We start from the raw sequence: 23,018 nt of genomic DNA, 5'->3' as shown, positions 1-23,018 counted from the left end.
TCTACGCGTTGTGATGTGCAGGCGTATGTGGTGTTGTGTATACGTAATTGATGATGTGCACTATTAAGTACTATGGTGTGCATGGTTACGCATGGTGTGCAGACTTACACACTCATGCGTGGTTTTGTGTAGGCTTTACTTAAAACTGGTGTTATGTGAAAGATTATGTGGTGTTTCTCTACGTACGTGGTGTTAATTGGACGATTACGTTGTGTTCAAGATTACGTGGTGCTACTCTGCTTAAGTGGTGTTAAGTGGAAGAGTACGTGGTGTTACTATACTTACGTGGTGTTAAAGATTACGTGGTGTTACTCTGCTTGGGTGGTGTTAGGTGGAAGAGTACGTGGTGTTAATATACTTACGTGGTGTTAGGTGGAAGATTAGCCTACGTGGTGCTACAATACTCACGCGTGGTGTTGTAGGAGATGGTGAAGCCGGTAGCGTTGTCTATACTGCCGTCTGCGTGGAAGAGGACGTGTGCCAGCCCCCCCACCACCGTCACGCCTTGACCACCTGCCTGCGTCGCTTCCCTCCCATAGTACATCACCTCGTCCCCGCTCAGCACGTTAACGCCTACAGGCACACACGGAAGGATAAGGGAAAGTACACACACACACACACACACACATCCATATATTTACTTGTATGTATGTAGTATCTATACATTTGACATAATGCAGAGAGAGAGAGAGAGAGAGAGCTATTTTCCCCACCTGCGCCAATCAGCAAGAAGTCCCCAGCTGTATAATTGTTCCACTGCGAGCCATTGTTGGAGCCATTGTTGATCGTATAGGAGGGTCCGCCAAGGTCTACGTGATCTAGATAAAAATCCACCTTGTGCTGCCCCTGGCCCTCAGTGTCGCCCTGGTGGGAGGTGACGTTGATGATGTGCAGGCAGCGGGAGAAGGGCTGGTAGTTGAAGAGGTGGTTGGGGTCGGGTGGGGCTGTTATGGTACCGCTTGATTCAGTGTGGCTGGTGTTCTTGCTGTTGCATTCTGTGGGGGAGAGAGAGAGAGGGGGGATGTGTTTTAATAATTATGTAAACGGATATTAGTTCTCATCCCTGTAAATCCAACAGTTCTCGTCCCTGTAAATCCAGCGGTTCTCGTCCCTTTAAATCCAGCAGTTCTCGTCCCTTTAAATCCAACAGTTCTCATCCCTTTAAATTCAACAGTTCTCATCCCTTTAAATCCAACAGTTCTCAACCCTTTAAATCCAACAGTTCTCATCCCTTTAAATTCAACAGTTCTCAACCCTTTAAATCCAACAGTTCACATCCCTTTAAATCAACAGTTCTCATCCCTTTAAATCCAACAGTTCTCATCCCTTTAAATCCAACAGTTCTCATGCCTTTAAATCTAACAAGTAATTCCAAAGCCGAATAAAATTGCTTGGAAATAAGACAATAACTGAATGAGACAAGGGCAGTGCGGTGGGAGCAACTACACCATTCTGTTCCAGCTGACACCAGACGATTTTACTCAACTGAAAGACCCCCTTGCTCTGAGTGGCTTCTTTTCTCCTTTTCCTTGGCGATTTATTTTGCGTATTACACTATGACATTTATTTAAGTGATTATGTATATCGTATTAAAATCGAAACTGTTTGCTTAAGTATGGAACAAGTAGAATCCTGTGATGTAATGTGAAGAATAATTCGCAAAAGAAAAGGTGTTATGGCATCTTCAAAGCCACTTAGCACACGAGCCTGAGTCCCAGTAGTCTAAGAGTGTCAACCGAAGGGAATACGTGGCAGATCCAGCGCCTTTTACGCTAACTTGGTCCAGATTTTCTCCTTCTGCAGCTTATTCCGTGTAGCTCAGAAAAAGAGAATGGTACGGCGCTACATTATTGCCACAGCTCTTCTTCGTGACTAGCATTATATTTTAGCGTCAGTCTATTGTTAAGAGCATTTGACACGGAGAGAGAGAAATTGTAGGTCAAGTTCGCGTCAGACAGCATACCCAGTTCATAGATGACGTAGTGGATGGTGTAGCGACAGTCAGGGTGGCTACGTAGGATGGTGACTGGTGTGTAGGTGTCTGAAACTATCATGTCTTCCTCCACATCGCTCTCTTCACCGCTGTAGTAGGTCCTTTCTCCCAGGCTCACGCGGCAGGGGTAGAGGGAAAGCGAGGGGGAAGAGGAAGGGGAAGAGGGGGAGGAAGGGGATGGTGTGAGAGCCAGGTCGGTGTGGGTGAAGAGGACCACACCGTAGTAACCAGGGTCGATCCAGTACTCCAGCTCCGCGTCACTCTGGTGGGGGAAGATGACGCGACAGTAACGTTTAAGTCTCTCAGTCCGCTGAAGCATATTTTTAATTATTTTATTAATTTTATCTACAGAGGAATTATTCAGCTTGGGAAGACTTTATACAATTTTTTTTTTTTTTTTTTCCGCGTCTGGAGATAGCAAGAACTGAAACCAACGTCACTGGGTTGACGGGGGTTAATCCCTTCCATCCGGCGACTTGATTTATTGACGTCTTCTTACCTCCAGATGATTTATTTAACTTTAGGTAGACCTCTTGTACTGAAGGTAAAGGAACGCTGTATCTAATGTCTCCAGCTGGAATGTCTCTCAAGAGCGGGGGGGAAATATATTGTTTGTACATTACGGCAAGACAAAGATAAAATGAGAAAGCCATAGAACCGCAGAACTTAATCTCTACACCTGTCTCGATTTACTCTTTCCGTCGTTTTGGAACCACAAGAATGAATTTCTAGATAATATAGCAGTTCCTTGTTATGTGCTAGTGATGTGTGCTGAAATATTATGATTTTTTACTTGCTGAAATTGACGGGAAACTGGCAATTCAAATAGGTAGCAGAGAAACTAGTATAGGGCCTTCGTAATTCACTGTGGATTTAATGGCAAAAAGTGTAAGTAAATAAATGGAATGAATTAATAAACTACTAAATAAAGAAATAAAAAAGTACCGTGCGTAGACAGGACTTTTTGAACCAGAGGATTTTATTCATGTAAGAAAAACTGCACTCACACAAAGAGCCACGCAGATGTATACATTAGACTCCACACAGGGCAGAATTAGGGGTCGTAATCCAGATGGTGGCACTGGAGATTTCGCAACAATTCTTCTGCACATTACACCTCCATATCCTCTTTTATATTTACGGATGCAATGAAGCGATAGGGAGACAGGTAGAGCGGCCTGGGACTACTATACTAGATAACTAATACGAACTCTGAAGATATATACTGCAGGTAACATTCAAGCCACTATTTAAGGACATGTTGTGAAAAATATATCGTTCAGGAAGAAATAATACTTTTTTTCCTACCCAGTACCAACAAAAATACGACCCCAATACTGACCACATTAGGGCTGGTGGTGATGTATCCTTTCGGGGCCGTACACACACAGGTATAGTCCGTCTCTAGTTGAGGACATTTGCACTCCTCCCAGTCCAAGCTACCGCTGCCCCCTTGGACGGTCGCCCCTGCAGGTATAACACAAAGTAAACACAAGAAGGAGCACTAAGAGACCACAACTGCCCGTTCCTGCCAGTTCAATAGAGTCAGGTCAGTTTTGGGTCATGAAGGTCTGTTCAGGGTCATTCAGATTCAGCTAGGTCCATCCAGGTCACTGTAAGTCCATTCTGGCCACTTAAGGCCAAGTTAGAGTTAAAAGGGTTTAGTAACAAAGGAGACACATTCGTTCCTCTTATCTAATTCCCATCGAATTCCAGCAACCACTACTCAGAATTTGAGTTGTGAAAGTAGCCTAGTTCCGTCAGATGAAAACAAAAGAGCATGAATATCAAGCATCCCCACCATTACTGCCTCACAGATATGACAGGAGTGCGGCGAGGTCTTAGGTGGCAGGTGTTTAGACTGTGTTATTTGATATGTCGCCCACTTTTATTTCCCACCACGATTAGTTGTTTGGTAGTCTCATACAGCACGGCCTTCACCACCCTACCTATGAACAGCAGCAGAAACAGCGCCTCAACAGCAGCCCTCATCCTGCTGTGTTTTGCCAGCGGTAGTGATGATGATGGTTACCGTTCCTTCCACCTCAACACTGTACACAAGGCTGCCAGGGAGAGACTGCGGCCCCAAAATCTAATTAAATTCCTCACCAAGCTTATCAATTGGTGAGCCGTATTCTTGCTGGCTTAGGGAGGCATCGTCACACCTTTTCCTCAGCGATTTGTTTTGTCTGATGTTCCTTCATATCTCCTTGTGTGTCCCTGATGCAAAGTATATCGATATTAAAAAACTCATAAATAGCAAGCTAAGGGATGTAAAGGCGCAGTAGGCAAAATAGAATAATGTGCCATGAGGTCTCTTACGCCGACTAGAATACGATATCAGAATCAAAACTACCACAAGCCACACAGTACAAGTAGGGCGCTTTTTACATGCATTATATTAGCCTAACTAGCCCTTACAAACACGATGGTTATGTCTTGTTGCCAGTGGATGAACGAGTGGATAAAGAGGTTATCTAATCAGTAGTTATCAGTCTTCGTTAAGACCACACCGGGATAACTTGTCGAGGGAATGCCTGTGTTATCAGCTCTTATCGTAATTGCTATAGTGTGTCGACTCGGACTAGGTACCTCAATGTAATTACTTTTGTTGCAGATTAACCACAGATGTTTACCTGTGTCTGGTGTCCTGTCTGTTATAAGCAAATGTCTGTAGAGTGGTAATAGTATTCTGTGGAAGGTCGTAGCATGGAGAACTTACCTGTCATCAACCTAATCAGCTGTCTTGAACGAGTCTTTGTTTCGTCTTGCTTATTTACCTGCTTGTCTGATAGGCTGCTACGTCCTATCTCGAAAGTTCCATTTTTATCTGTCACGTTTATGTGCTGTGTGCTTGTTTGCCCATGCCAGCATTCCCCTTCATGTTTTGTCTGTTGAGCTTGGTAGTATGATCATAACTTTCGGCTTCAATGTCTATAATCAAGTTATTATTATTAAGAACTCCTAATTCTGTGGAGTTTTTATTCATACTGTAGATATAATTCTTTTTCTTTTTTTGGTGGGGGGGGGAGATCTAGTAGGTTGGCATTCCAAACCGTTTGAGATAGAGACTTAAAATTATCAGGAGAGATGTGTCGTGGTTGCAGGCTTCTTTTGGCACAAACACACACACACACACACACACACACACACACACACACACACACACACACACACACACACACAGTGGTAACGCTCTCGCTTGCCAACTGGTGGGCAGGAGTTCGCTCCTCGCTCAGGTTGCGAAAAGTTTCACTGACGAAGTGGGTGGTTACTGTCCCCCTTGAGCAAGGGGACGGGTGTGTGCGTGTGTGAAGGTCACAGCCTTGCCCTTAGATCGGACTATATGAGCTCTCAGCTCCCTTCCGGGAGGGTAAAAGCTGACAATCACGACCATCAAGTGAGCCTGACCGACTCGGTGAATTACACACACACACACACACACACACACACACACACACACACAGGCCATACTTGACGTCACACCTGCCTGATTAAAAACTTATCTGGGTATTAAGATAAAAGTGATGAAGGAATAAACGATTGTGGGAGAAAAAAGGAGAGGTGATAACAAGTGTGATGATGATGATGATGAGGAGGAGGAGAAGGAGGAGAGGGGGAGAAGCAGGATGTGTAGGATGATGATGATGATGATGATGATGGTGATGATACTATAATGTTATGATACAGACGTGAGAAGCAACTACAGTCTTTCTCTTCTAACTTGGCCTAAAACTTTCATCCCGCCATCTCGAATGCTGAGTTGTAACAAGGGATTAACACTACAATATGATGCTAGTCACGAAGAAATGTTGTGGAAAAGATGTAGAGCTGTATCACCATAATTTTCTGCCTGTGAACTACGGGATAAAGGCTGCAGTGAGACTAATTTTTTGCCAAGTTTAAGTGAAAGAAATATAGCGTTTGAACCAGAGGCATGTTTGTGAGGGCAGCAGCAAGGTACAGTCTGGGACAAAAGGTTCGCCTGCTTCTACTTCACGCTTAGGGAATGTTCGTCACTGTCCACCTTGACGTAGCATATCAATGAGACTCACTTATGGGCAGAGAATCATACCAAGCCTCCCTCACCTTAGGAATATTAGCCACCAGAGGAAAGTGAGAAACAGAAGAGATGAAATACAACAATAGATAAACTTTTGCCTCCAATCGTACACAACATTACAGTTACTGGAGAACAGGACAGTGCAAGTGTTCTGTGATGCACGATATGAATGATAGCGAGGCCAAATACATGCCCCAACATGACTAAGGTTATCAAACATGACGGTTGTGTCAGAGTAAATCACACCTGATACTTGATTCCACCCATGCAAAATGGTACTTGCCATTCCCATTTTACCCCCTGCGAGGTGTTATTGTTGTTGATGCTTAACCCCATTCTATCTGGTCGAGTAGACCCGTCGACCCCAGGCAAGCAACTGCTTCTTTGGGGACGGTCCTACAGGTACAGAACGGTACATCATGTAAGGAACTGGCCTTCATTAACCCATCTGAGTACTACAAGTCTGCCCTAACTTGATAGTAGTAGTAGTGGAAATAACAATGATACTACTACTACTACTACTAACATAATATTGAAGGGGTAAATATAAGTCTGCTGCAGGAAGAACCATGTGTGTTACCTGCCCGCCAACAGGTACAAATTATCTTATCATGCAGGGGACGGATTCACAAACACACTTACGATCAAATTCATGTCTTAACTGGGATGTGTGTGTGTGTGTGTGTGTGTGTGTGTGTGTGTGTGTGTGTGTGTGTGTGTGTGTGTGTGTGTGTGTGTGTGTGTGTGTGTGTGTGTGTGTGTGCGTGCGCGTGTGTGTGTGTGTGTGTCGTTGCTAAGGGATATTCGTATGCGGCATGCGTCAGCAGTGTAATGGTGTGTGGTTGTGAGACCTGGGCAGTAAAGGAAGAGGATACTCGTAGGTTCAAACGCACAGAAATGACAATGATTAGGTGGTGTGCAGTGCGTTCTTGAATCAGAGGCCTGGGGGAGGGGGGAGGTTTACGATGGAAGAGTTGAAAGGAAGGATGGGACTGGAGTGTATTGGTGCTGTCATGAGGAGAGGTAGACTGAGATGGTTTGTGTATATGGAGAGGATGGGAGATGACAATTGGGTGACTGCCAGTTTTCCTATATGTGTGCCTGTATGCTTGCTAGCCCTCCTACCGACCTTCCTGCAACCTTCCTGCCTGTCAACCATCCAACTGTCTGCCACTTTTCCTGCTTACCTGCCGGCCAGCTTGCTCTTCGCGTACTCCTGCTACCCAGCCCTCCTGCCTGCCTGCCGGTTACCCATCCTGTCTGCCACCCTGCCATCCTGGCTATCTGTCTCCTCGCCTGTCATTCCACTTGGACCCATCCTGCCTGGTCGTATGGAAAGAAGTATGAAACACCCGTAGACTTAACTGATCAATGACTTCCCCCTATTCTACCTATTGAACCCAGTCATTTTCTGGAAAATTATTGAATACCATTTTTAGATAAACCCAAGATCTATCTGGGGTTTCAATTTGAGCTTGATATCTCCTTTGGTTTGCTCTATATTGATGGTTTAAAAAACCTGACCCATTGTCCCTATTTCCCTGTGGAGGTTTTGTTGACGAGACCAGGCCTATAGATGGAGGACACGGATATAGGGTAGTACTTTGAAAGGAGCGGTTTCACCGCTCAGATTTGCTCTAAAATGCACCGTTTTCGAGATATTTGCGATTTTGCGTTTTTCAAGCTCGTCCTCGTCTCTTTCCATACGTACCCTGTAGCTCGCCTTGCGTCTGAAGTGCGCTGAGCCCAAATTCAGCCACAGTCTTGCTTGAAAAACACAAAATCGCAAATATCTCGAAAACGGTGCATTTTAAAGCAAATATAAGCGGTGAAACCGCTCCCTCTACCTAGTACTCTATATCCGTGTCCTCCATCTGTAGGCCTGGTCTCGTCAACAAAACCTCCACAGGGAAATAGGGACAATGGGTCAGGTTTTTTAAACCATCAATATAGAGCAAACCAAAGGAGATATCAAGCTCAAATTGAAACCCCAGATAGATCTTGGGTTTATCTAAAAATGGTATTCAATAATTTTCCAGAAAATGACTGGGTTCAATAGGTAGAATAGGGGGAAGTCATTGATCAGTTAAGTCTACGGGTGTTTTACGCCTCTTTCCTCCGTGATTCTCTGACGGTCTAATGGTCTGTTTGACAGGTAGGCAGGCAAGAAATCAGTCAAGCAGGCTGGTAAGTAAGCAGCCACAATGGTAGGCAGACAGGTTGGCAGGCTGGCAGGCCGGCAGGCAGACTGTTTGACAGGCAGGCAGGATGGTTGGCAGAGGGACAGGCAGGGAAGAAGACATGGCCGAGTGCTGTCACACACACACACACACACACACACACACACACACACACACACACACACACACACACACACACACACACACACACACACACACACACACACACACACACAAGCTGAAGTTGACTTACGTGTCTCAAGTCTCATCACAATGCCACTAGTGTACTTCAGCATAAACAAGACCTGAAGTGGAAGGCTTATGTCTAGAAATTGTATTCACTGAAAAGATAAGGCAGGTTTCCTCACGTCACACTTGAAGGATTTTACATTATTATAATATGAACGGTCCCATGAATCACATCTGCCTTAAGATCTGACTAGACTAGACACTATACGTGATCATAGTAGTTGTAATCACATTTATGATTTCACTTCCCGGGCTGCGATGCTCCTTTCCTTCCACTGGTGACTTCATTTCTTCTCCTCTGTGTCTCTCCACCTATGACTTCACTTCTGTCACATCTACTTCATGTCTCCTTCTCCACCAATGTCTTCACTTCCCTGTTTCCTCCTCCTTCATTATTAACTTCATTTCCCCTCTTCTTTGTCTTCTCAGTGATAACTTCTGTGTTCTGCTGTCACTAATAACTTCATTTTTCCTTTCCTACGTCCTTCGACTGATAACTTCACGTCTCCTCCCACCTGACGACTTCATTCTTTCTCTTCTGTGTCATCCTCGTCCACCTCCACGTACATGTTCCACTCTTGCTCCTCGTCCGTGACCCCACACACGTACACGACCCCCACCACCAAGTACACCACGGCCGCCACCAGGAACACCAAACTCCACCCGTTTTTCTGGTTAGATTGTGTCATTTTAGGACTGAAACTGTAGGGTGGAAATTACAGTAAGCATGTTAGGAATAGAAATGGGAGGATTAGATTATTCTAGATAGGATTTTAGGGAGAACTGTGTGATAATAGGACGAGGACTGGAATGATTAGAATTATAGACAGGATTTTAGGAACGCCTGTGTTTATAATGCACAGTTAGCCTGCATCCTATATTAAGAAATGCAGTCGGCAACCAAATCGAAAGGCCAGATACTTCCCATCATCATTATCATCAAGTACTTCAAAAAAAATCGTCAGATATTTAAAGGCGCGCATCCCACTTTGCGATATCAGGTTTATGCATAGGACCCTAGCTTGTTCCCTCCCACTTAACTCTTCAGCCCGTGGAGGTGTTTATGTTTTAATCTGGCTGACGTAAGAACAACTTCATTCAACGTAAGAAAAAAAAAAACTCCCAGTCTTGAAGTGTTAGGGAGATTTAACCCTCTGAAGCCAGGTGACGTCATTTTGGGTCTATTCTCTTTACCACCAGACGATTTTACAAACTTATAAAACGCCTCTTGCACTGACGGGGTTTATTAAGGCCATATCTAACCCCTCCAGTTTGAAAAGCCTCTCTAAACCTGAGGAAAATCGTCAAGGAAGGCTAAAGAATAAAGGAAAAAGAACACTCCAGGAATCAGTATGTTAAATGATTCTTTCTGAGCACTGTTATGGTTGTGGTCACTGAAACTCACCTGGTCAGAAAGTCGCTTAGTTCGTGTCGTCTTCATTATTATTTTTTTATTCTCGCTACTTTCAGACGGTTTTATACAATTTGGGAAAGGCTGACCACATTGAAAGGGTTTGTGACTGCTCCATGTAACTTTTCCAGTCAGTTCTCAGTATAATCAACAGGAGACATTAGGAATTAAAAAAAATTACGTGCTCGGGCTGAAAAGGTTAAAGATTAAACACACACACACACACACACACACACACACACACACACACACACACACACACACTCTGTAAACCTTGATCAAGAAGTGCCGTACCAGAGGAATGAGGTAGGAGTTGATGATTGGGGCAAGGAATGAGCCGAGCTGACCTAACCCAATCAGGCCGATGATCGTGCCTAGGCGGGGGGCAGGGCAGAAATATACATTAGCCTGGTGTTAGTCGCTATATACTATAAAATAATCCGCTGGTGGTCACAGTAAATTAGAAGATCGCCTGAATTTCGTTACTGCAAAGATGAAAGGAAAATGAAATGAGTCAAAGCTTGCAGACTAAACCCCGTATTCTTGTCAGGTGAGGAAGCTCCCTAACACCTTTTCCTTTTTTTATTTTTTTAATGCAAGAAAGAAGGAACCAAAGGCTGATCCCACAAACCGTTCCTTCCAAGAAAAAAACAAAAATACAAAAGAGAGCCAAATCCTAAGCGATCTGTTTTGTTTATTACACCTTACTGTCTTATTTTGTGTTACATAAATCCTTCCAATATCCCCATACTGTGCAAAATTAACGTATAGAAGGATATTAACCAGCCATATCCAAAAATAACTCGTTAAGAGCGGGTGTTAGGGAGCTTCTTCAACCGGCGACAATACGAGCCTAAGGGACGTCATTATGAAGGAAAGGAACTCCCTCTAATGACACCCCAGTCGCCTGTTATGTGGCATTTTTATTAGAAAACACAAGCAAGAATGTCTGGTGAAATACTGACGTATGTAAAATCAAACTCTTATAAATAGCTAACAATATGTTTTTGAGGATGATTCTCGTCCGTTTCATAAAAAAATAAAAGATTCTGAATACATAACGTTGTAGATCATGCTAAAAAAAATGTATGTTCTGCAATTAATCTAAACACCATATCTGAAAAATAAAAATCTAATAACTGCTGACCGGATTTAAAGGGAACGAGATTACTGATGTGTGAGGGACCTGAGTAGAAGATCAAAACATTGGTATTCGGGATTAAAGGCCAAGAAAGTAAAACAGTGTGAGGCACCTGAGTAGTTCGGCGCGATGTCCATGGGTGTCATCTGGTAGGCTGCGGCCTGGGACGGCACGGCGAAACCCAGTAGAAAGCACAGGACCGACACCCATACTTGATTACACCCAGCCAGTACCATACCCACGCAGCACCCCACCGTCATCACCATTGCTGGGGGAGGGGTGTCAAGTAGGGAGCAAAGGAGGATAGGGTGGGGTGAGTAGGCATACAGAAGGGTAGGGAAGGATGGAGTAGGGAGTAAGGTTGTATAGGGAGGGGGAGAAGGTATAAAGAAGGGTAGGGAAGGATGGAGAAGGGAGCAAGGTTGGACAGGGAGACGGGAGGGAGTGTGAAGTAGGAAAGGTGGAGGGAGAAGAATAATAATGTAAGGTAGGAAGGGAGAGAAGGGTGGTACCGTAGGACAGGGAGGGAGAGAAGGGTAGTAAAGTAGAATAGGGAGGGAGAGAAGGGTAGTAAAGGAGAATAGGGAGGGAGGCAGTAGGGTGGTGAGATATGATGAGGGGTTAAGTGAAACTGAGAGGGAAGGGGGCGAGGGAAGGATGACAGAGTAGGGTAAGAGGAATGAGGAGTAGCAGAGGAACCAAGACCGGGAGGAGAGGTGGAGGAAGAGGGAGTAGAGTAATTAGAGGTGGTGAGGGTAAGAATAGGGTTGTGAGAAAAGGGAGAAGAGCAGGGGGGGGGGAAGAGGTGGTGAGAGGAGGGGAGTAGATCAGAATAAGGTAGGTATAAGTAGAATGAAGAAAAGACAGCAGAGTACACTAAGGCAGAGAAAGCTGATGATGGAAAGTGAAGGAAACCTAAGTAAGAGTCAGGAGGGAGAGAGAGTGTGGGGTAGAGTGGGGTAGGGAAAGGTGTTTTGAGGTAGTGTAAGGTGTGGCAGGTGGTGATGTGGGGTAGAGTGGGGTAGGGAAAGGTGGTGTTAGGTAGTGTAAGGTGTGGCAGGGGGTGGTGTGGGGTAGAGTTGGGGTAATATCAGGAAGAGTGAGAGAGGAATGAGTCAAGAGGTGCTGTGATGAGAAAGGACGATAGAATGCAGTTGGTGCTGAGGAGGGATGCCTTCATGTAGTGGCACTTATATAACCGGTGGGCTCCGCTGCCGGGCTATACAAACGTTTCTTCACTGCCTCCCTATTACCCCCGAAAGGAGGATATGGTGGACTGCAGGAAACGGGCAACTTTAGCCTACAGTCCACCGGGTTCACGCTCAGATGAGCCTGGGTTTGCACCTACCACTACGACAGAATGGTGATATATAAGAAAGATCATTCACTAACCAATGGAATAAACAAGCCTCCGAATGGCTAACTTGGAGAGCAGTTCCCTTCGGTATAGATAGTCAGACAAGCAGCCGAAGAACATGCAACTGATGGTGCTTATACCAGCGGCCACCATCATCACTAAGCTGGAGGTGGTGGAGGACATGCCGATCTGCAGGAGGGAGGGAAGGAAGTGACAATGAATAGAGCTGGAAAGGAATTATAGACGTGACGAGGCGGAAGGTCACGGTGAACTGAGTAGAAATGAGTTGTAGATACGACGAGGAGGAAAGAAACAGTGACTAGTGTAGAAAGCGAATTGTAGACGTGATGATGAGGGAATTAAATGTGAGCAGAGTCGTGAGGGAATTCTGGACGTGATGATGAACAAAGATATTCTAAGCCGAAGAACAGAGAAGAGAAGGATACACCCCAGCCATTAAGGGTCCATACACAGTCATCACCATCCTCAACATTCCGGAAGTGGTAGATGACACGCTACTCTGGACGAAGGAACAGATGAGGTTTGCCTATGAATATGTAGAAAGATATAGACAGTTTGACAGATGGATGGAATGAAAGAAAAGAAGATAAATAGACAGATATATAGACAGAAAGATAGATAGATAGGCAGAGATAAACGGCTAGTTTTATATATATATATATATATATATATATATATATATATATATATATATAATGAGAGATAGAGAGAGAGAGAGAGAGAGAGAGAGAGAGAGAGAGACTGAAATATCTGAGTGGGTTCATAATAGTAAAAGGAAATAACTAATAACATAACTAATCAGCAAAGAATATAATACCTGAGTGAGCTGATAGTAACTAAAACATAGCTAAATCATCAACATACCTGATCAAGAAAGTAACTACTTCAACAAAGGCCTCTCTCTCTCTCTCTCTCTCTCTCTCTCTCTCTCTCTCTCTCTCACTCCATACCTGGATGGCAAGGAACGTAGGTGCCTCAACAGTAATCAGCACGAGTACCCATCCAAACGAAAACTCCGCCAGGATGAGAATGTAGATTGTGGGGCAGCGGGCAAGGCGACACCAGGGCACGCGTTTCTGAGGGGGGGAGGCAGGTATGATGAGGCAGTTTGGGGAGCCAGGTGTGGTGAGGAAAAAGTGTGAGGGGAAAGGTGTGGTCAGGCAAATGTGGTGGGGGAACAGGTGTAGTGGGGGATGGGTGTGGTGGGGGTACAGGTGTGGTGGAGGGACAGGTGTGGTGGAGGCGGACAGGTGTAATGGTAGGACAGGTGTGGTGGAGGAACAGGTTTGGTGAAGGAAGAAGGGTGTGGTGGAGAGACAGGCGTGGTGAAGCCAGAAATCAGCCAGGCAACTGTAAACCACTTACAGTATACCAGTGTGTACTGTGCAAAACATTATAGATGGAACGGTGAACAAAAGAATGATAATGACGGCAAAGAGACATATACACAATAAAAGAGGTGTAACTGATGTTTATGCAGACTTAAACACACACACACACACACACACACACACACACACACATACACGTCCATCTCACCCTGGGCTGGATGGTGATGCCAGAGAGCAGGCGCTTCTCTTCGGCCGATGCGAAAGGGTGACGAGCCGGGCAGTCCCTAACCAGCAGGAACCAGAGGGGCGTCCAGGCGAAGGCGATCAAGCCCCCGCCGTAGAAAACCCACTGCCATCCTAAAGCCTCCACCACATACCCAGTACATCCCAGACCTAATACCATACCTAATCCCGTGCCTGAAAGGAGATAGGCAGACAGAAAAAGACAGGTAAATAGATAGAAAAATTGGTGGATAGATAGACAGATTTATAGACAGGAAGATAGACAGAGAGAAAAAATAGATCTAGGGTTGCATTCTAAGTGACAGTGGAGACGTCGTAACACATCTCCATAAGCGACTGATTCTTGCGCGTTACATTGCAATATCCACTCGTGTGTCGTTGATGTTAATAGTGCTGCTGTTTAAACGACAGAAACCGCATAATGGACAAGGTAAAGTGTCATATGGGGAGTAAATCGGCAAGGAAGCACTGCGAAGTCTCAAATGGCACCTAGACAAGAACCCTAGACTGAGGTATTAGGCAACAAGAAGGTAAACAAGGTGATGGCTGAGTTAGGACGGTATGCAAGGACTTAAAACTCTTCATTTAAATCCCTTCATTTAAAACTCTTCCTTTAAAACCCTTCATTTAAAACCCTTCATTTAAAACTCTTCCTTTAAAATCCTTCATTTAAAACCCTTCATTTAAAACTCTTCCTTTAAAACCCGTCATTTAAAACCCTTCATTTAAAACTTTATTTAAAACTTCATTTAAAACCCTTCATTTTAAACTCTTCATTTAAAACTCTTCATTTAAAACCCTTCATTGTAAAACCCTTCACTGAAAACCCTTGATTCAAAACTCTTCATTTAAATCCCTTCATTTTAAAACTCTTCATTTTAAAACCCTTCATTTATATAAAACCTTTCATTTAAAAACTTCATTAATCCCTTCATGTAAATAACTCTCTCCTAGGCTGATAATCTACATGTGAGAACTATAAAAAAAAAAAAAATTACTTATACTGTAGAGGTAAAATGAGTTTGTTTCTAAGACCTTCACTAAGCTTAATTGTCTAGTAGAAGAAAAATTAAAACATTGAACGATAGAGATTCAATGTACACCTAAATGTTCAGCACAACTAATGATACGTGCCAAGAGTAAGTAAGAGAAAGGGCCAGGTAAACAAAGCAGAGAGAGAGAGAGAGAGAGCGACTAACCTGCGTAAGTGACAAGTACCATGACGGTGAGTTCCTCCTGGCGCGCCCACCTGACGATGACGCTGTACAGGGCGGGGATGGATGGGCCCTGCAGCAACCCCATCACCAGCCTCACCGCAGCCAGGGCATAGGGGTGTAGGCTGGCGGCGAAGGGACACAGCACTGACATGACCCCACACAGCCCCAGCGTCACGCCCATTGTGATGCGTCCACCCACCACCTCAGCGATACGGCCACCTGTTGGGGAAAAAAAAGTACCCAACACGAATGAAAAGGAAAAAAAAAAAAGAAGAAGAAAAAAAAGGCAGAATTCCTGATTGCCGAACATATTAATCATCAGATACAATGGCCACTACAGACCTATAAATACTTTTGTTTTCATGTGAACTCATTTTACGTGTATTTGAAAGATTTATGAGTGCTTGGTCTACAGTGATTTTTTTTATTCTATACTTTGTGCCAAGATACCTGGTCAGTTTGCAGATCTTCCTTTTATCGCTCGTTTATCTTCATTTTTGAATACTGACTGTGAAATGAGTAGTGACAGAAATTCGGACTGAAATAGCGTGGAGAAATATGTGAGGGAGTTTGCTTTGGCGGAGGAAGACGTGAGGAAAGAAGTTCCTGCGAAAAGCCGTCAGCCCCTAGTAGTGAGACGAGACGAAAAAGATATATGACTATACTCCTTTTACTCTCACTAGAGCTAAATTTACCATTCCCCATCCTAAATGATGAGTTGTAACGAGAGAATAACACTGGAATATGATGCTAACCACGAAGAAGCGCTGTGGAAAGGATGTAGAGCCGTAGTATTGTCGGATTCTGCCACTGACCTTCGTGAAATAAGCTGCAAAAGGGCAAAAATCTGAGCCAAGTTAAGATGAAAAAAAATGCAATATAAGCTCTGATGGTTCTAATATTAGTTTGCATCCCTTTTCCTGCTTCTGGAGCCTCCCACTTCGTTACTTAGAGGTAAATTGGGTTATGATACTGATGATGAAGATGAAGTGATATGCTGATGCTGAAGATGATACGCTGATGATGATAATAATGATGATGATGATGATGATGATGATGATGATGATGATGATTTGCGCCGAATCCTCACCCACACACTTGGTGAAGAGGTATCCCCAGAAGAATGTGCCGAGGACGAAGCCTTGTTGCTGCAAAGTCCAGTTGTACACCACGCCACTCTGTTCACCACGACACCAATAATTAGTTCCATTTTTAGTATTGTGAATGAAAAAAAGGGTGAATTTGTGAGTTAATTTCAGGTTATTAAAATCTAGCTCGGTTTCATCTACTTTCGAGTTAAAGAATGGCATACGACGAATGATAGACAGACTTCAATTCAGGCTGTTTCTGTCCCTTAATACCCTTACTGTCATAATGAAAGGTTGGATAGAGAGTCTGCCATGTCAGTCGTCATGAAAATTAACTTCCACAAAACCCTTGAATCTGGAAACCTGCGAGTATAATGCTGGTTTATTCTTGCTGCCTCCAGACATTCGTATTCAAACTAGGAAAGATCGCTTGTACTGAGTGGGTCCATGAAGACTGTACCTCACCCTTCCAGTTCGAAAAAAATCACTCCTAAGTTGAATAAATTTGGCAGGAGCAAAATACAAAGTACGCCATCGGAGTGAAATTGTCCAAGCTATTAGGTTGCGCCAGTGGAAGGAAAATTATTTGCAAAGGAAATATCACATCAATCATCAGTGAATGGCGGAAAGATAGGATACACTACGTCTTCAAATACACTTGTTCCAGGTGTGGCTGTGTGTGTGTGTGTGTGTGTGTGTGTGTGTGTGTGTGTGTGTGTGTGTGTGTGTGTTTTGCTGTGTGTGGTTGTGCGAGGTTGTGTGTGGCGGTACATGGTTTTGTGCTCAGCTGTGTGTGGTTGTGTGTGGCTGTGCATGGCTCTCTGTACCTGTCTGTGGCTGTATGCAACTGTGTGTGGCGGTATGTGGATGTGTTTGGCTACGTGACTGTGAGGCTGTGTGTGGCAGTGTGTGTGTCGCATTTTTAGGCTACCTGTATTTTTGTGTGTGTCTGTGTGTGATTAAACTGTGTAATTAAACTGACAACCCTACCTCAGAACTGTCGGTGTTGGTAGAGGCGTCGAGGGCAGCGGGACAGACGCCTTCATGGGAGTGGTTTTGTGTGGTGGTGGTGGTGGTGTCTGTAGAGTTGACCATTGCCACTATCGCCACACTGAGACTTGACCGTAGAATGAACTCCACCGCCGTCCCCACGAGCCCCAACACCAGCAACACCATCCGTATCCGCACCTGGCATATACCACCTATACCACACACGGGGAGGGGGAGGGGGAGGAATAGCATAAAGGATCACTTGCTTTAAGTGGGTATGTATATTGATTACACACACACACACACACACACACACACACACACACACACACACACACACACACACACACACACACACACACACACACACACACACACACACACAAAAGCACGCGCGCGCGCGCGCCATTGTTTGTATTGCTACATCTGTCCCCAATCATGCTTGCATGTAATCAGTATTTACATTTTCTTAACGTGTTGCGCCTTTTTGTGGTCACACTGCATTCACAGTAAAAAAAGAAGAAAATACCTATCAGTTGCACGAAGGTTTACTAGGGCAGACATCCTCTGTTTTCTAAGTTCCAGTCTTCGAAAACGACATGCAACAATCGAAATTACATCCAGGTCCCAATTTACACTTTGGTGAACAGGGGCCTGGGGTGAAGCAAATTTTGTCTAACTCTAACCTCAGAATCGAACTTTGGTTTGTTCATTTTCTGATGTGTGAATAATGAAGTGATCACGTCCATACCAGAGGTTATAACAGTTATAATGACTATATTAATGCAGAACTAATAATGTTGATGAGGACGAGGTTGATGATGATGATGATGATAAATGTTGTTGTTGCTGCTGCTGCTGCTGATGATGATGATGATGATAAATGCTGCTGCTGCTGCTGATGATGATGATAAATGTTGTTGTTGCTGCTGCTGCTGCTGATGATGATGATGATAAATGCTGCTGCTGCTGATGATGATGATGATTGATGCTGCTACTGATGATGATGATGAGGAGGAGGAGGAGGATAAATGTTGTTGTTGTTGTTGTTGTTGTTGTTGTTGTTGCTGCTGCTGCTGCTGCTGCTGCTGCTGATGATGATGATGATGATGATGATAAATGGTGCTGCTGCTGCTGCTGCTGCTGCTGATGATGATGATGATGATAAATGATGCTGCTGCTGCTGATGATGATGATGGTGGTGACGACGATTATGATGATAAATGTTGTTGTTGTTGTTGTTGTTGTTGTTGTTGTTGCTGCTGCTGATGATGATGATGATGATGATGATGATGATGGTAGTGATGAATAAATGATAATATTGACGTAGATGATGATGAAGATGATGATGATGATGATGGTGGTGGTGGTGGTGATGGCGGTGTGGGATGAATGAATGGATGGATGAGTGAATGACAAGGACAACAAGGATACAGTACACCGAGTGCATACCGCCAACGCCAACACCAAACAACTCCGATCACAACCAAAATTTAATAAACTCATCCTTGGCCCATGACCCACATATCCACAAAATTTTATTGAAATCCTTCGATATATATATATATATATATATATATATATATATATATATATATATATATATATATATATATATATATATATATATATATATATATATATATATATATATTGAGAAGTGTTTTGGACAAGCAAATAAACAAAGAAGTCCAGCCGGAACTCGAACTCAGATCACCTCCAGTATTTATTCAACTCTTCCTTGGCCTATGACCCACATATCCACAAAAATTCTTTGAAATCCATCAATTACTTTTTGAGATATAATGTGGAGAAACAGACAAACAGGAGTGAATACATAACCTGCCCCAACTTCCGTGGGCGAAGGTAACAACGAGGATGATGTTAATGGCACATAATTTGGAGGGCTAATTCAGACTATGACCATACCTCTGTAACATTTGGCGTCATCTGTGTGGCTGCTGCTGACACTGTTGCTGTTAGAGCTGGACGGACACGATGACACACAGGTGGTGTGGCAGTGACTGTCCTGCATCTTGTGCTGTTTTCTTACCTGTTGGATCAATAGTATCACGTATTACTGTATTAATATACTCTTTTCACATTACCTTGTCCTAAGATTACCATCTCTCTATCTTGAGTGCTTAGTTATAGCAGATGATTAATACTAGAATATCATGGAGAAGTACTACTGAAAGGCTTTAGAGCTAAAGTACTGGCGTATTCTGCCACTGAAGCGTGAAACAGGCAGCAGAGGGATGAAACTCTCTGCTAAATTTAAGTGAACGAATTATACTCGTATTACATACAGTTTAGTCACCATACGGACCTCCTCCTCCTCCTGCTACTAGTCTTCTACAAGCCTGGCAAAATCAAGGAACAGGGACAGCTGCTTCTCTCCGCGGGCAATATTCTCTTCGGCAAAGGAGACTCCCTAACATCTTACCAGTTTATTTATTTATTTATTATTCATATATTTATATTGCGTCTTACACTTCTCTTGGATGTTCTTCATGCCTTTGAGATATAGAAATAGGTTGCAAAAAAACATACAAGGGAATATTAACGCGCCACTTGCAAGAAAAAATTTACATAATAGCCCATAGCCGACGAGAATACAAAGCCGTGAACATCAATCAACCCACCCAGTATTACACACACACACACACACACACACACACACACACACACACACACGGCACCTATATCATAATTTTACAACCGGCTTTCGCAAGCTAACACTGTGAAGGGAAAAATGGCAGTTCCCCAATATTTATGAACTACTGGGAAAGTGCATTGCCTTCCTACCTCATTGTTGATTACGAACTTCAACGTGGCATGCAAGTTAATCACGTTTTATGCCGCGTCCACACCAACCACTTACTGGGTAGGCGGGAGTTCTGCATCACTGTAACCCATTGAAGTTCTCGCCCGCATCTGCTTGCGTCCAGTTGTGTCACTTTAATAGGTTACAATGCTGCAAAACTCCCTTCCCCACTCAATCGCGCCAGCAAGCAGTTGGTGTGGACTGGACTTTATGCTCGCGAATGGTCAGTAGGTGAGTCAGATAATTGGAAACCTATGCATACACCTTCAGTCCCAGCTGAAAGATTAAAAACGCCACTCTTCTCGGTTTCGGAGGCTTCGTAACATCTCTTCCTTAGCGATTTATTTTGCATATTACATCTTTATATTCTCTTTTATGTTACTTACGTAATTTCAATACGGGCACAAATTGCTTAAATATCCTATAAAAATATATCAACGCATCAGATGAGAAATGAACTGATAAGGAAGAAGTACTAAGAGACTTCTTTGACCGACGAAAATAACCCCCGTCACCTCACACCACCAACACTGTATACACCTTACTTCTGCCCCTTCAGGCTCTCAGTTTTAAGAATACAGGAGCTAGTGCTCCACTCCCAGCCACCTTTTCACGCTGCCACCGCTCATTAATATTGCACCAACAGTCTTCCCAACCACAAAGCCGTGGTAATCACCTTCGCGTACTGTTTTAAGGACACAACCACGAGTTCTCTCCCAATCACCTTCTCGCACCATCACCACTGTCAAGGCGGAACCACGGAGGGAAGAGCACTGAGCCACACGAGATAAGATACCCGTCAGTCAGCCACAACAATGACTAATAATTGTGGTCTATTTTGTAAGTGGTAGGCGAAATTCTGTTGGTCCTGACCACGAGCCCGTGGTAATAGGGACTGTTGAGAATCGTGTTCTAGAGAAAGAGTGGGACTTAAGAAAAACTGATAGTCTGTCTTAATGATCATAATGCAGTTAACGGCCATAATGTTAAGGCTGCTTTCATGACCATATACTCGAGTACGGACACATTTAATATATTCCTATACGGGACTGTCACTTTAATCTTTGTGGGAGTAATATTAAATCCCTAACACACACACACACACACACACACACACCAGACGACTTTTGTTGCCCCTATCAGTGCTTTAAATCTCTGTGGGAGTAATATTGGCTGGCTCTAGGCTCAAACACCAACTCACCCAGCATAAACTTGTCGTGAAATTATAAAAAAAAACAATAAGAGACCATTTGAATGTGAAGAGATCCTATAATGATGACGGTACAGGAAGAGACAGGCTTTTGCTGCCGTACAAAATAACGAATCAAATCCCTATCGCAGGAAGAACTTGAGACAAAAGAAGAACCTCCACCTTCCTCTTCTGGCCAATGGTCTCGGCGAGGAAGTGACCCAAAATTTCCCATGTCTCTCGTTCTTCCTGCGAACATGACTTGGAATCTTAAGGGAACGTATGATGCCTGAGGGAGACTGCGAAGGTGACTGGATTTGCTAGACTGGAGCTACGTGGATTAAAACACAGCTGAATGGCGATATGATGAGAGACAATGTGTGTGTGTGTGTGTGTGTGTGTGTGTGTGCGCGCTCATTCATTAAGTAGGCAGTTTGTCTGTCTGTCTGTCAGCAATGTTGTGGAAAAAACTATCGGTCGGAACTGCACCAAATTTGGCATAATGACAGAGGACCATCAGAGGAAGAGGTGACTGATATTTGGAAAAGAGAGAGAGAGAGAGAGAGAGAGAGAGAGAGGAGGGGGGTGGAAAGGTCATAGGACAAGGGAAGATCAACTCAAACAATTTTCATCCAATTTTGACCAAACTTGATGGTTGGGTTGAGGGACAGGAACGGGTGTAGTGATTCAATTTTGAAAACATGTGGTCAGAGGTCAAGGTCAAAGGGTCTGCCATTTAATTCAAATAGGTCTGATTCAGTCTGAATCAAACTTGGTGGAAAGGTTGGAGGTTAGCAAATCAGTAAAATACTTTCAAAACAATAGGTCAAAGGTCAAGATTCATAGGCACGTTCAACTTTTTTTACTATGATTTGAACGAAATTTGGAGGATGGGGTGAGAGTCAGGTGAGGATGAAGTAAGTCATATTTTAGGCCAATCAGCCAGAGGTCAAGGACACAAGGTAGGGCCAAATGTTTGGCCTTCATGGCCCTTCCACATGTTTGTGGGCACCTGCCATATCCAAGCACATTGCTTATCAGGTATGGTAATGACTCGTGCTATAAACAAGAGATCAGAAGCTGGAACTGTGTTCAGTTTGTCACATGATGCATGATTATTTTCCAATTATTTTTCTTTATCACACTCCAACATCACTTGTGCTAACTAATCGCATGGACAGGCCTTAATTGTAAGGCAGGGATGTTGCATTCTCTGACTACTTTTTCTTTGTTACAGGATTGAGTCTGGCTCATAATATCCCATGTTCTATACTGTTTTACTGTACATTTCTTGAATTCTATTAATACTTTAGTCGTGGAGACAAATGCTCCTTGACCCATGGTAAACGATGCGAGGCAAGGATGCCCTGCAACCCGAGCTGCATCTTTTCCCTTCACTGATCTGGAATGCCCTCCATACACTTGGGTGGTGTGCAAATTCTTACCTCACCTAACTACTTCTTGTTTCATTAGTATAACAAGTTCCTGTCTCACATACTGTGCCAGTTCCTGCGTTAGCTGCTATTGTCATCCTGCCTTCCCAGTTTACCATAAAGAGCCTAACATAACACTTCAGCTCACCCATGGAGAGTGGGGATACTGGCAACTGTGGGAAAGTGATGAGCCCCATTTTCCCCTACAAATATCAAAGGAAGATGACGAATATGGCACTTGTGAAGAGAAAACCTTCATGGACTACAGCTGCCAAAGGAATGGCA

At 43.8% G+C, this 23,018-nt stretch overlaps 1 protein-coding gene across 1 annotated transcript; it reads right to left on the bottom strand.

Moving 5' to 3' along the window:
• Positions 1-9,009: 9,009 nt before the first annotated feature.
• On the bottom strand, positions 9,010-22,930 carry LOC145403768 (sialin-like). The gene is made up of 10 exons (XM_080275446.1): positions 22,850-22,930; positions 19,214-19,337; positions 17,285-17,496; positions 16,297-16,384; positions 15,189-15,425; positions 13,955-14,163; positions 13,366-13,491; positions 12,430-12,583; positions 11,068-11,305; positions 9,010-9,187 (listed from the first exon to the last, which is right to left on the bottom strand). The coding sequence occupies exons 1-10, from the start codon at positions 22,928-22,930 to the stop codon at positions 9,010-9,012; spliced, it is 1,647 nt and encodes a 548-aa protein (XP_080131572.1).
• Between the last annotated feature and the right edge of the window lie 88 nt (positions 22,931-23,018).

The sequence above is a fragment of the Coenobita brevimanus genome, chromosome 61 (assembly GCF_032717465.1).
Source record: "Coenobita brevimanus isolate Jiangsu-jjx chromosome 61, ASM3271746v2, whole genome shotgun sequence".
Lineage (NCBI taxonomy): Eukaryota > Metazoa > Arthropoda > Malacostraca > Decapoda > Coenobitidae > Coenobita > Coenobita brevimanus.
The sequence above is the reverse complement of the archived record's forward strand: the minus strand, read 5'-3'. Positions and strand labels throughout refer to the sequence as shown.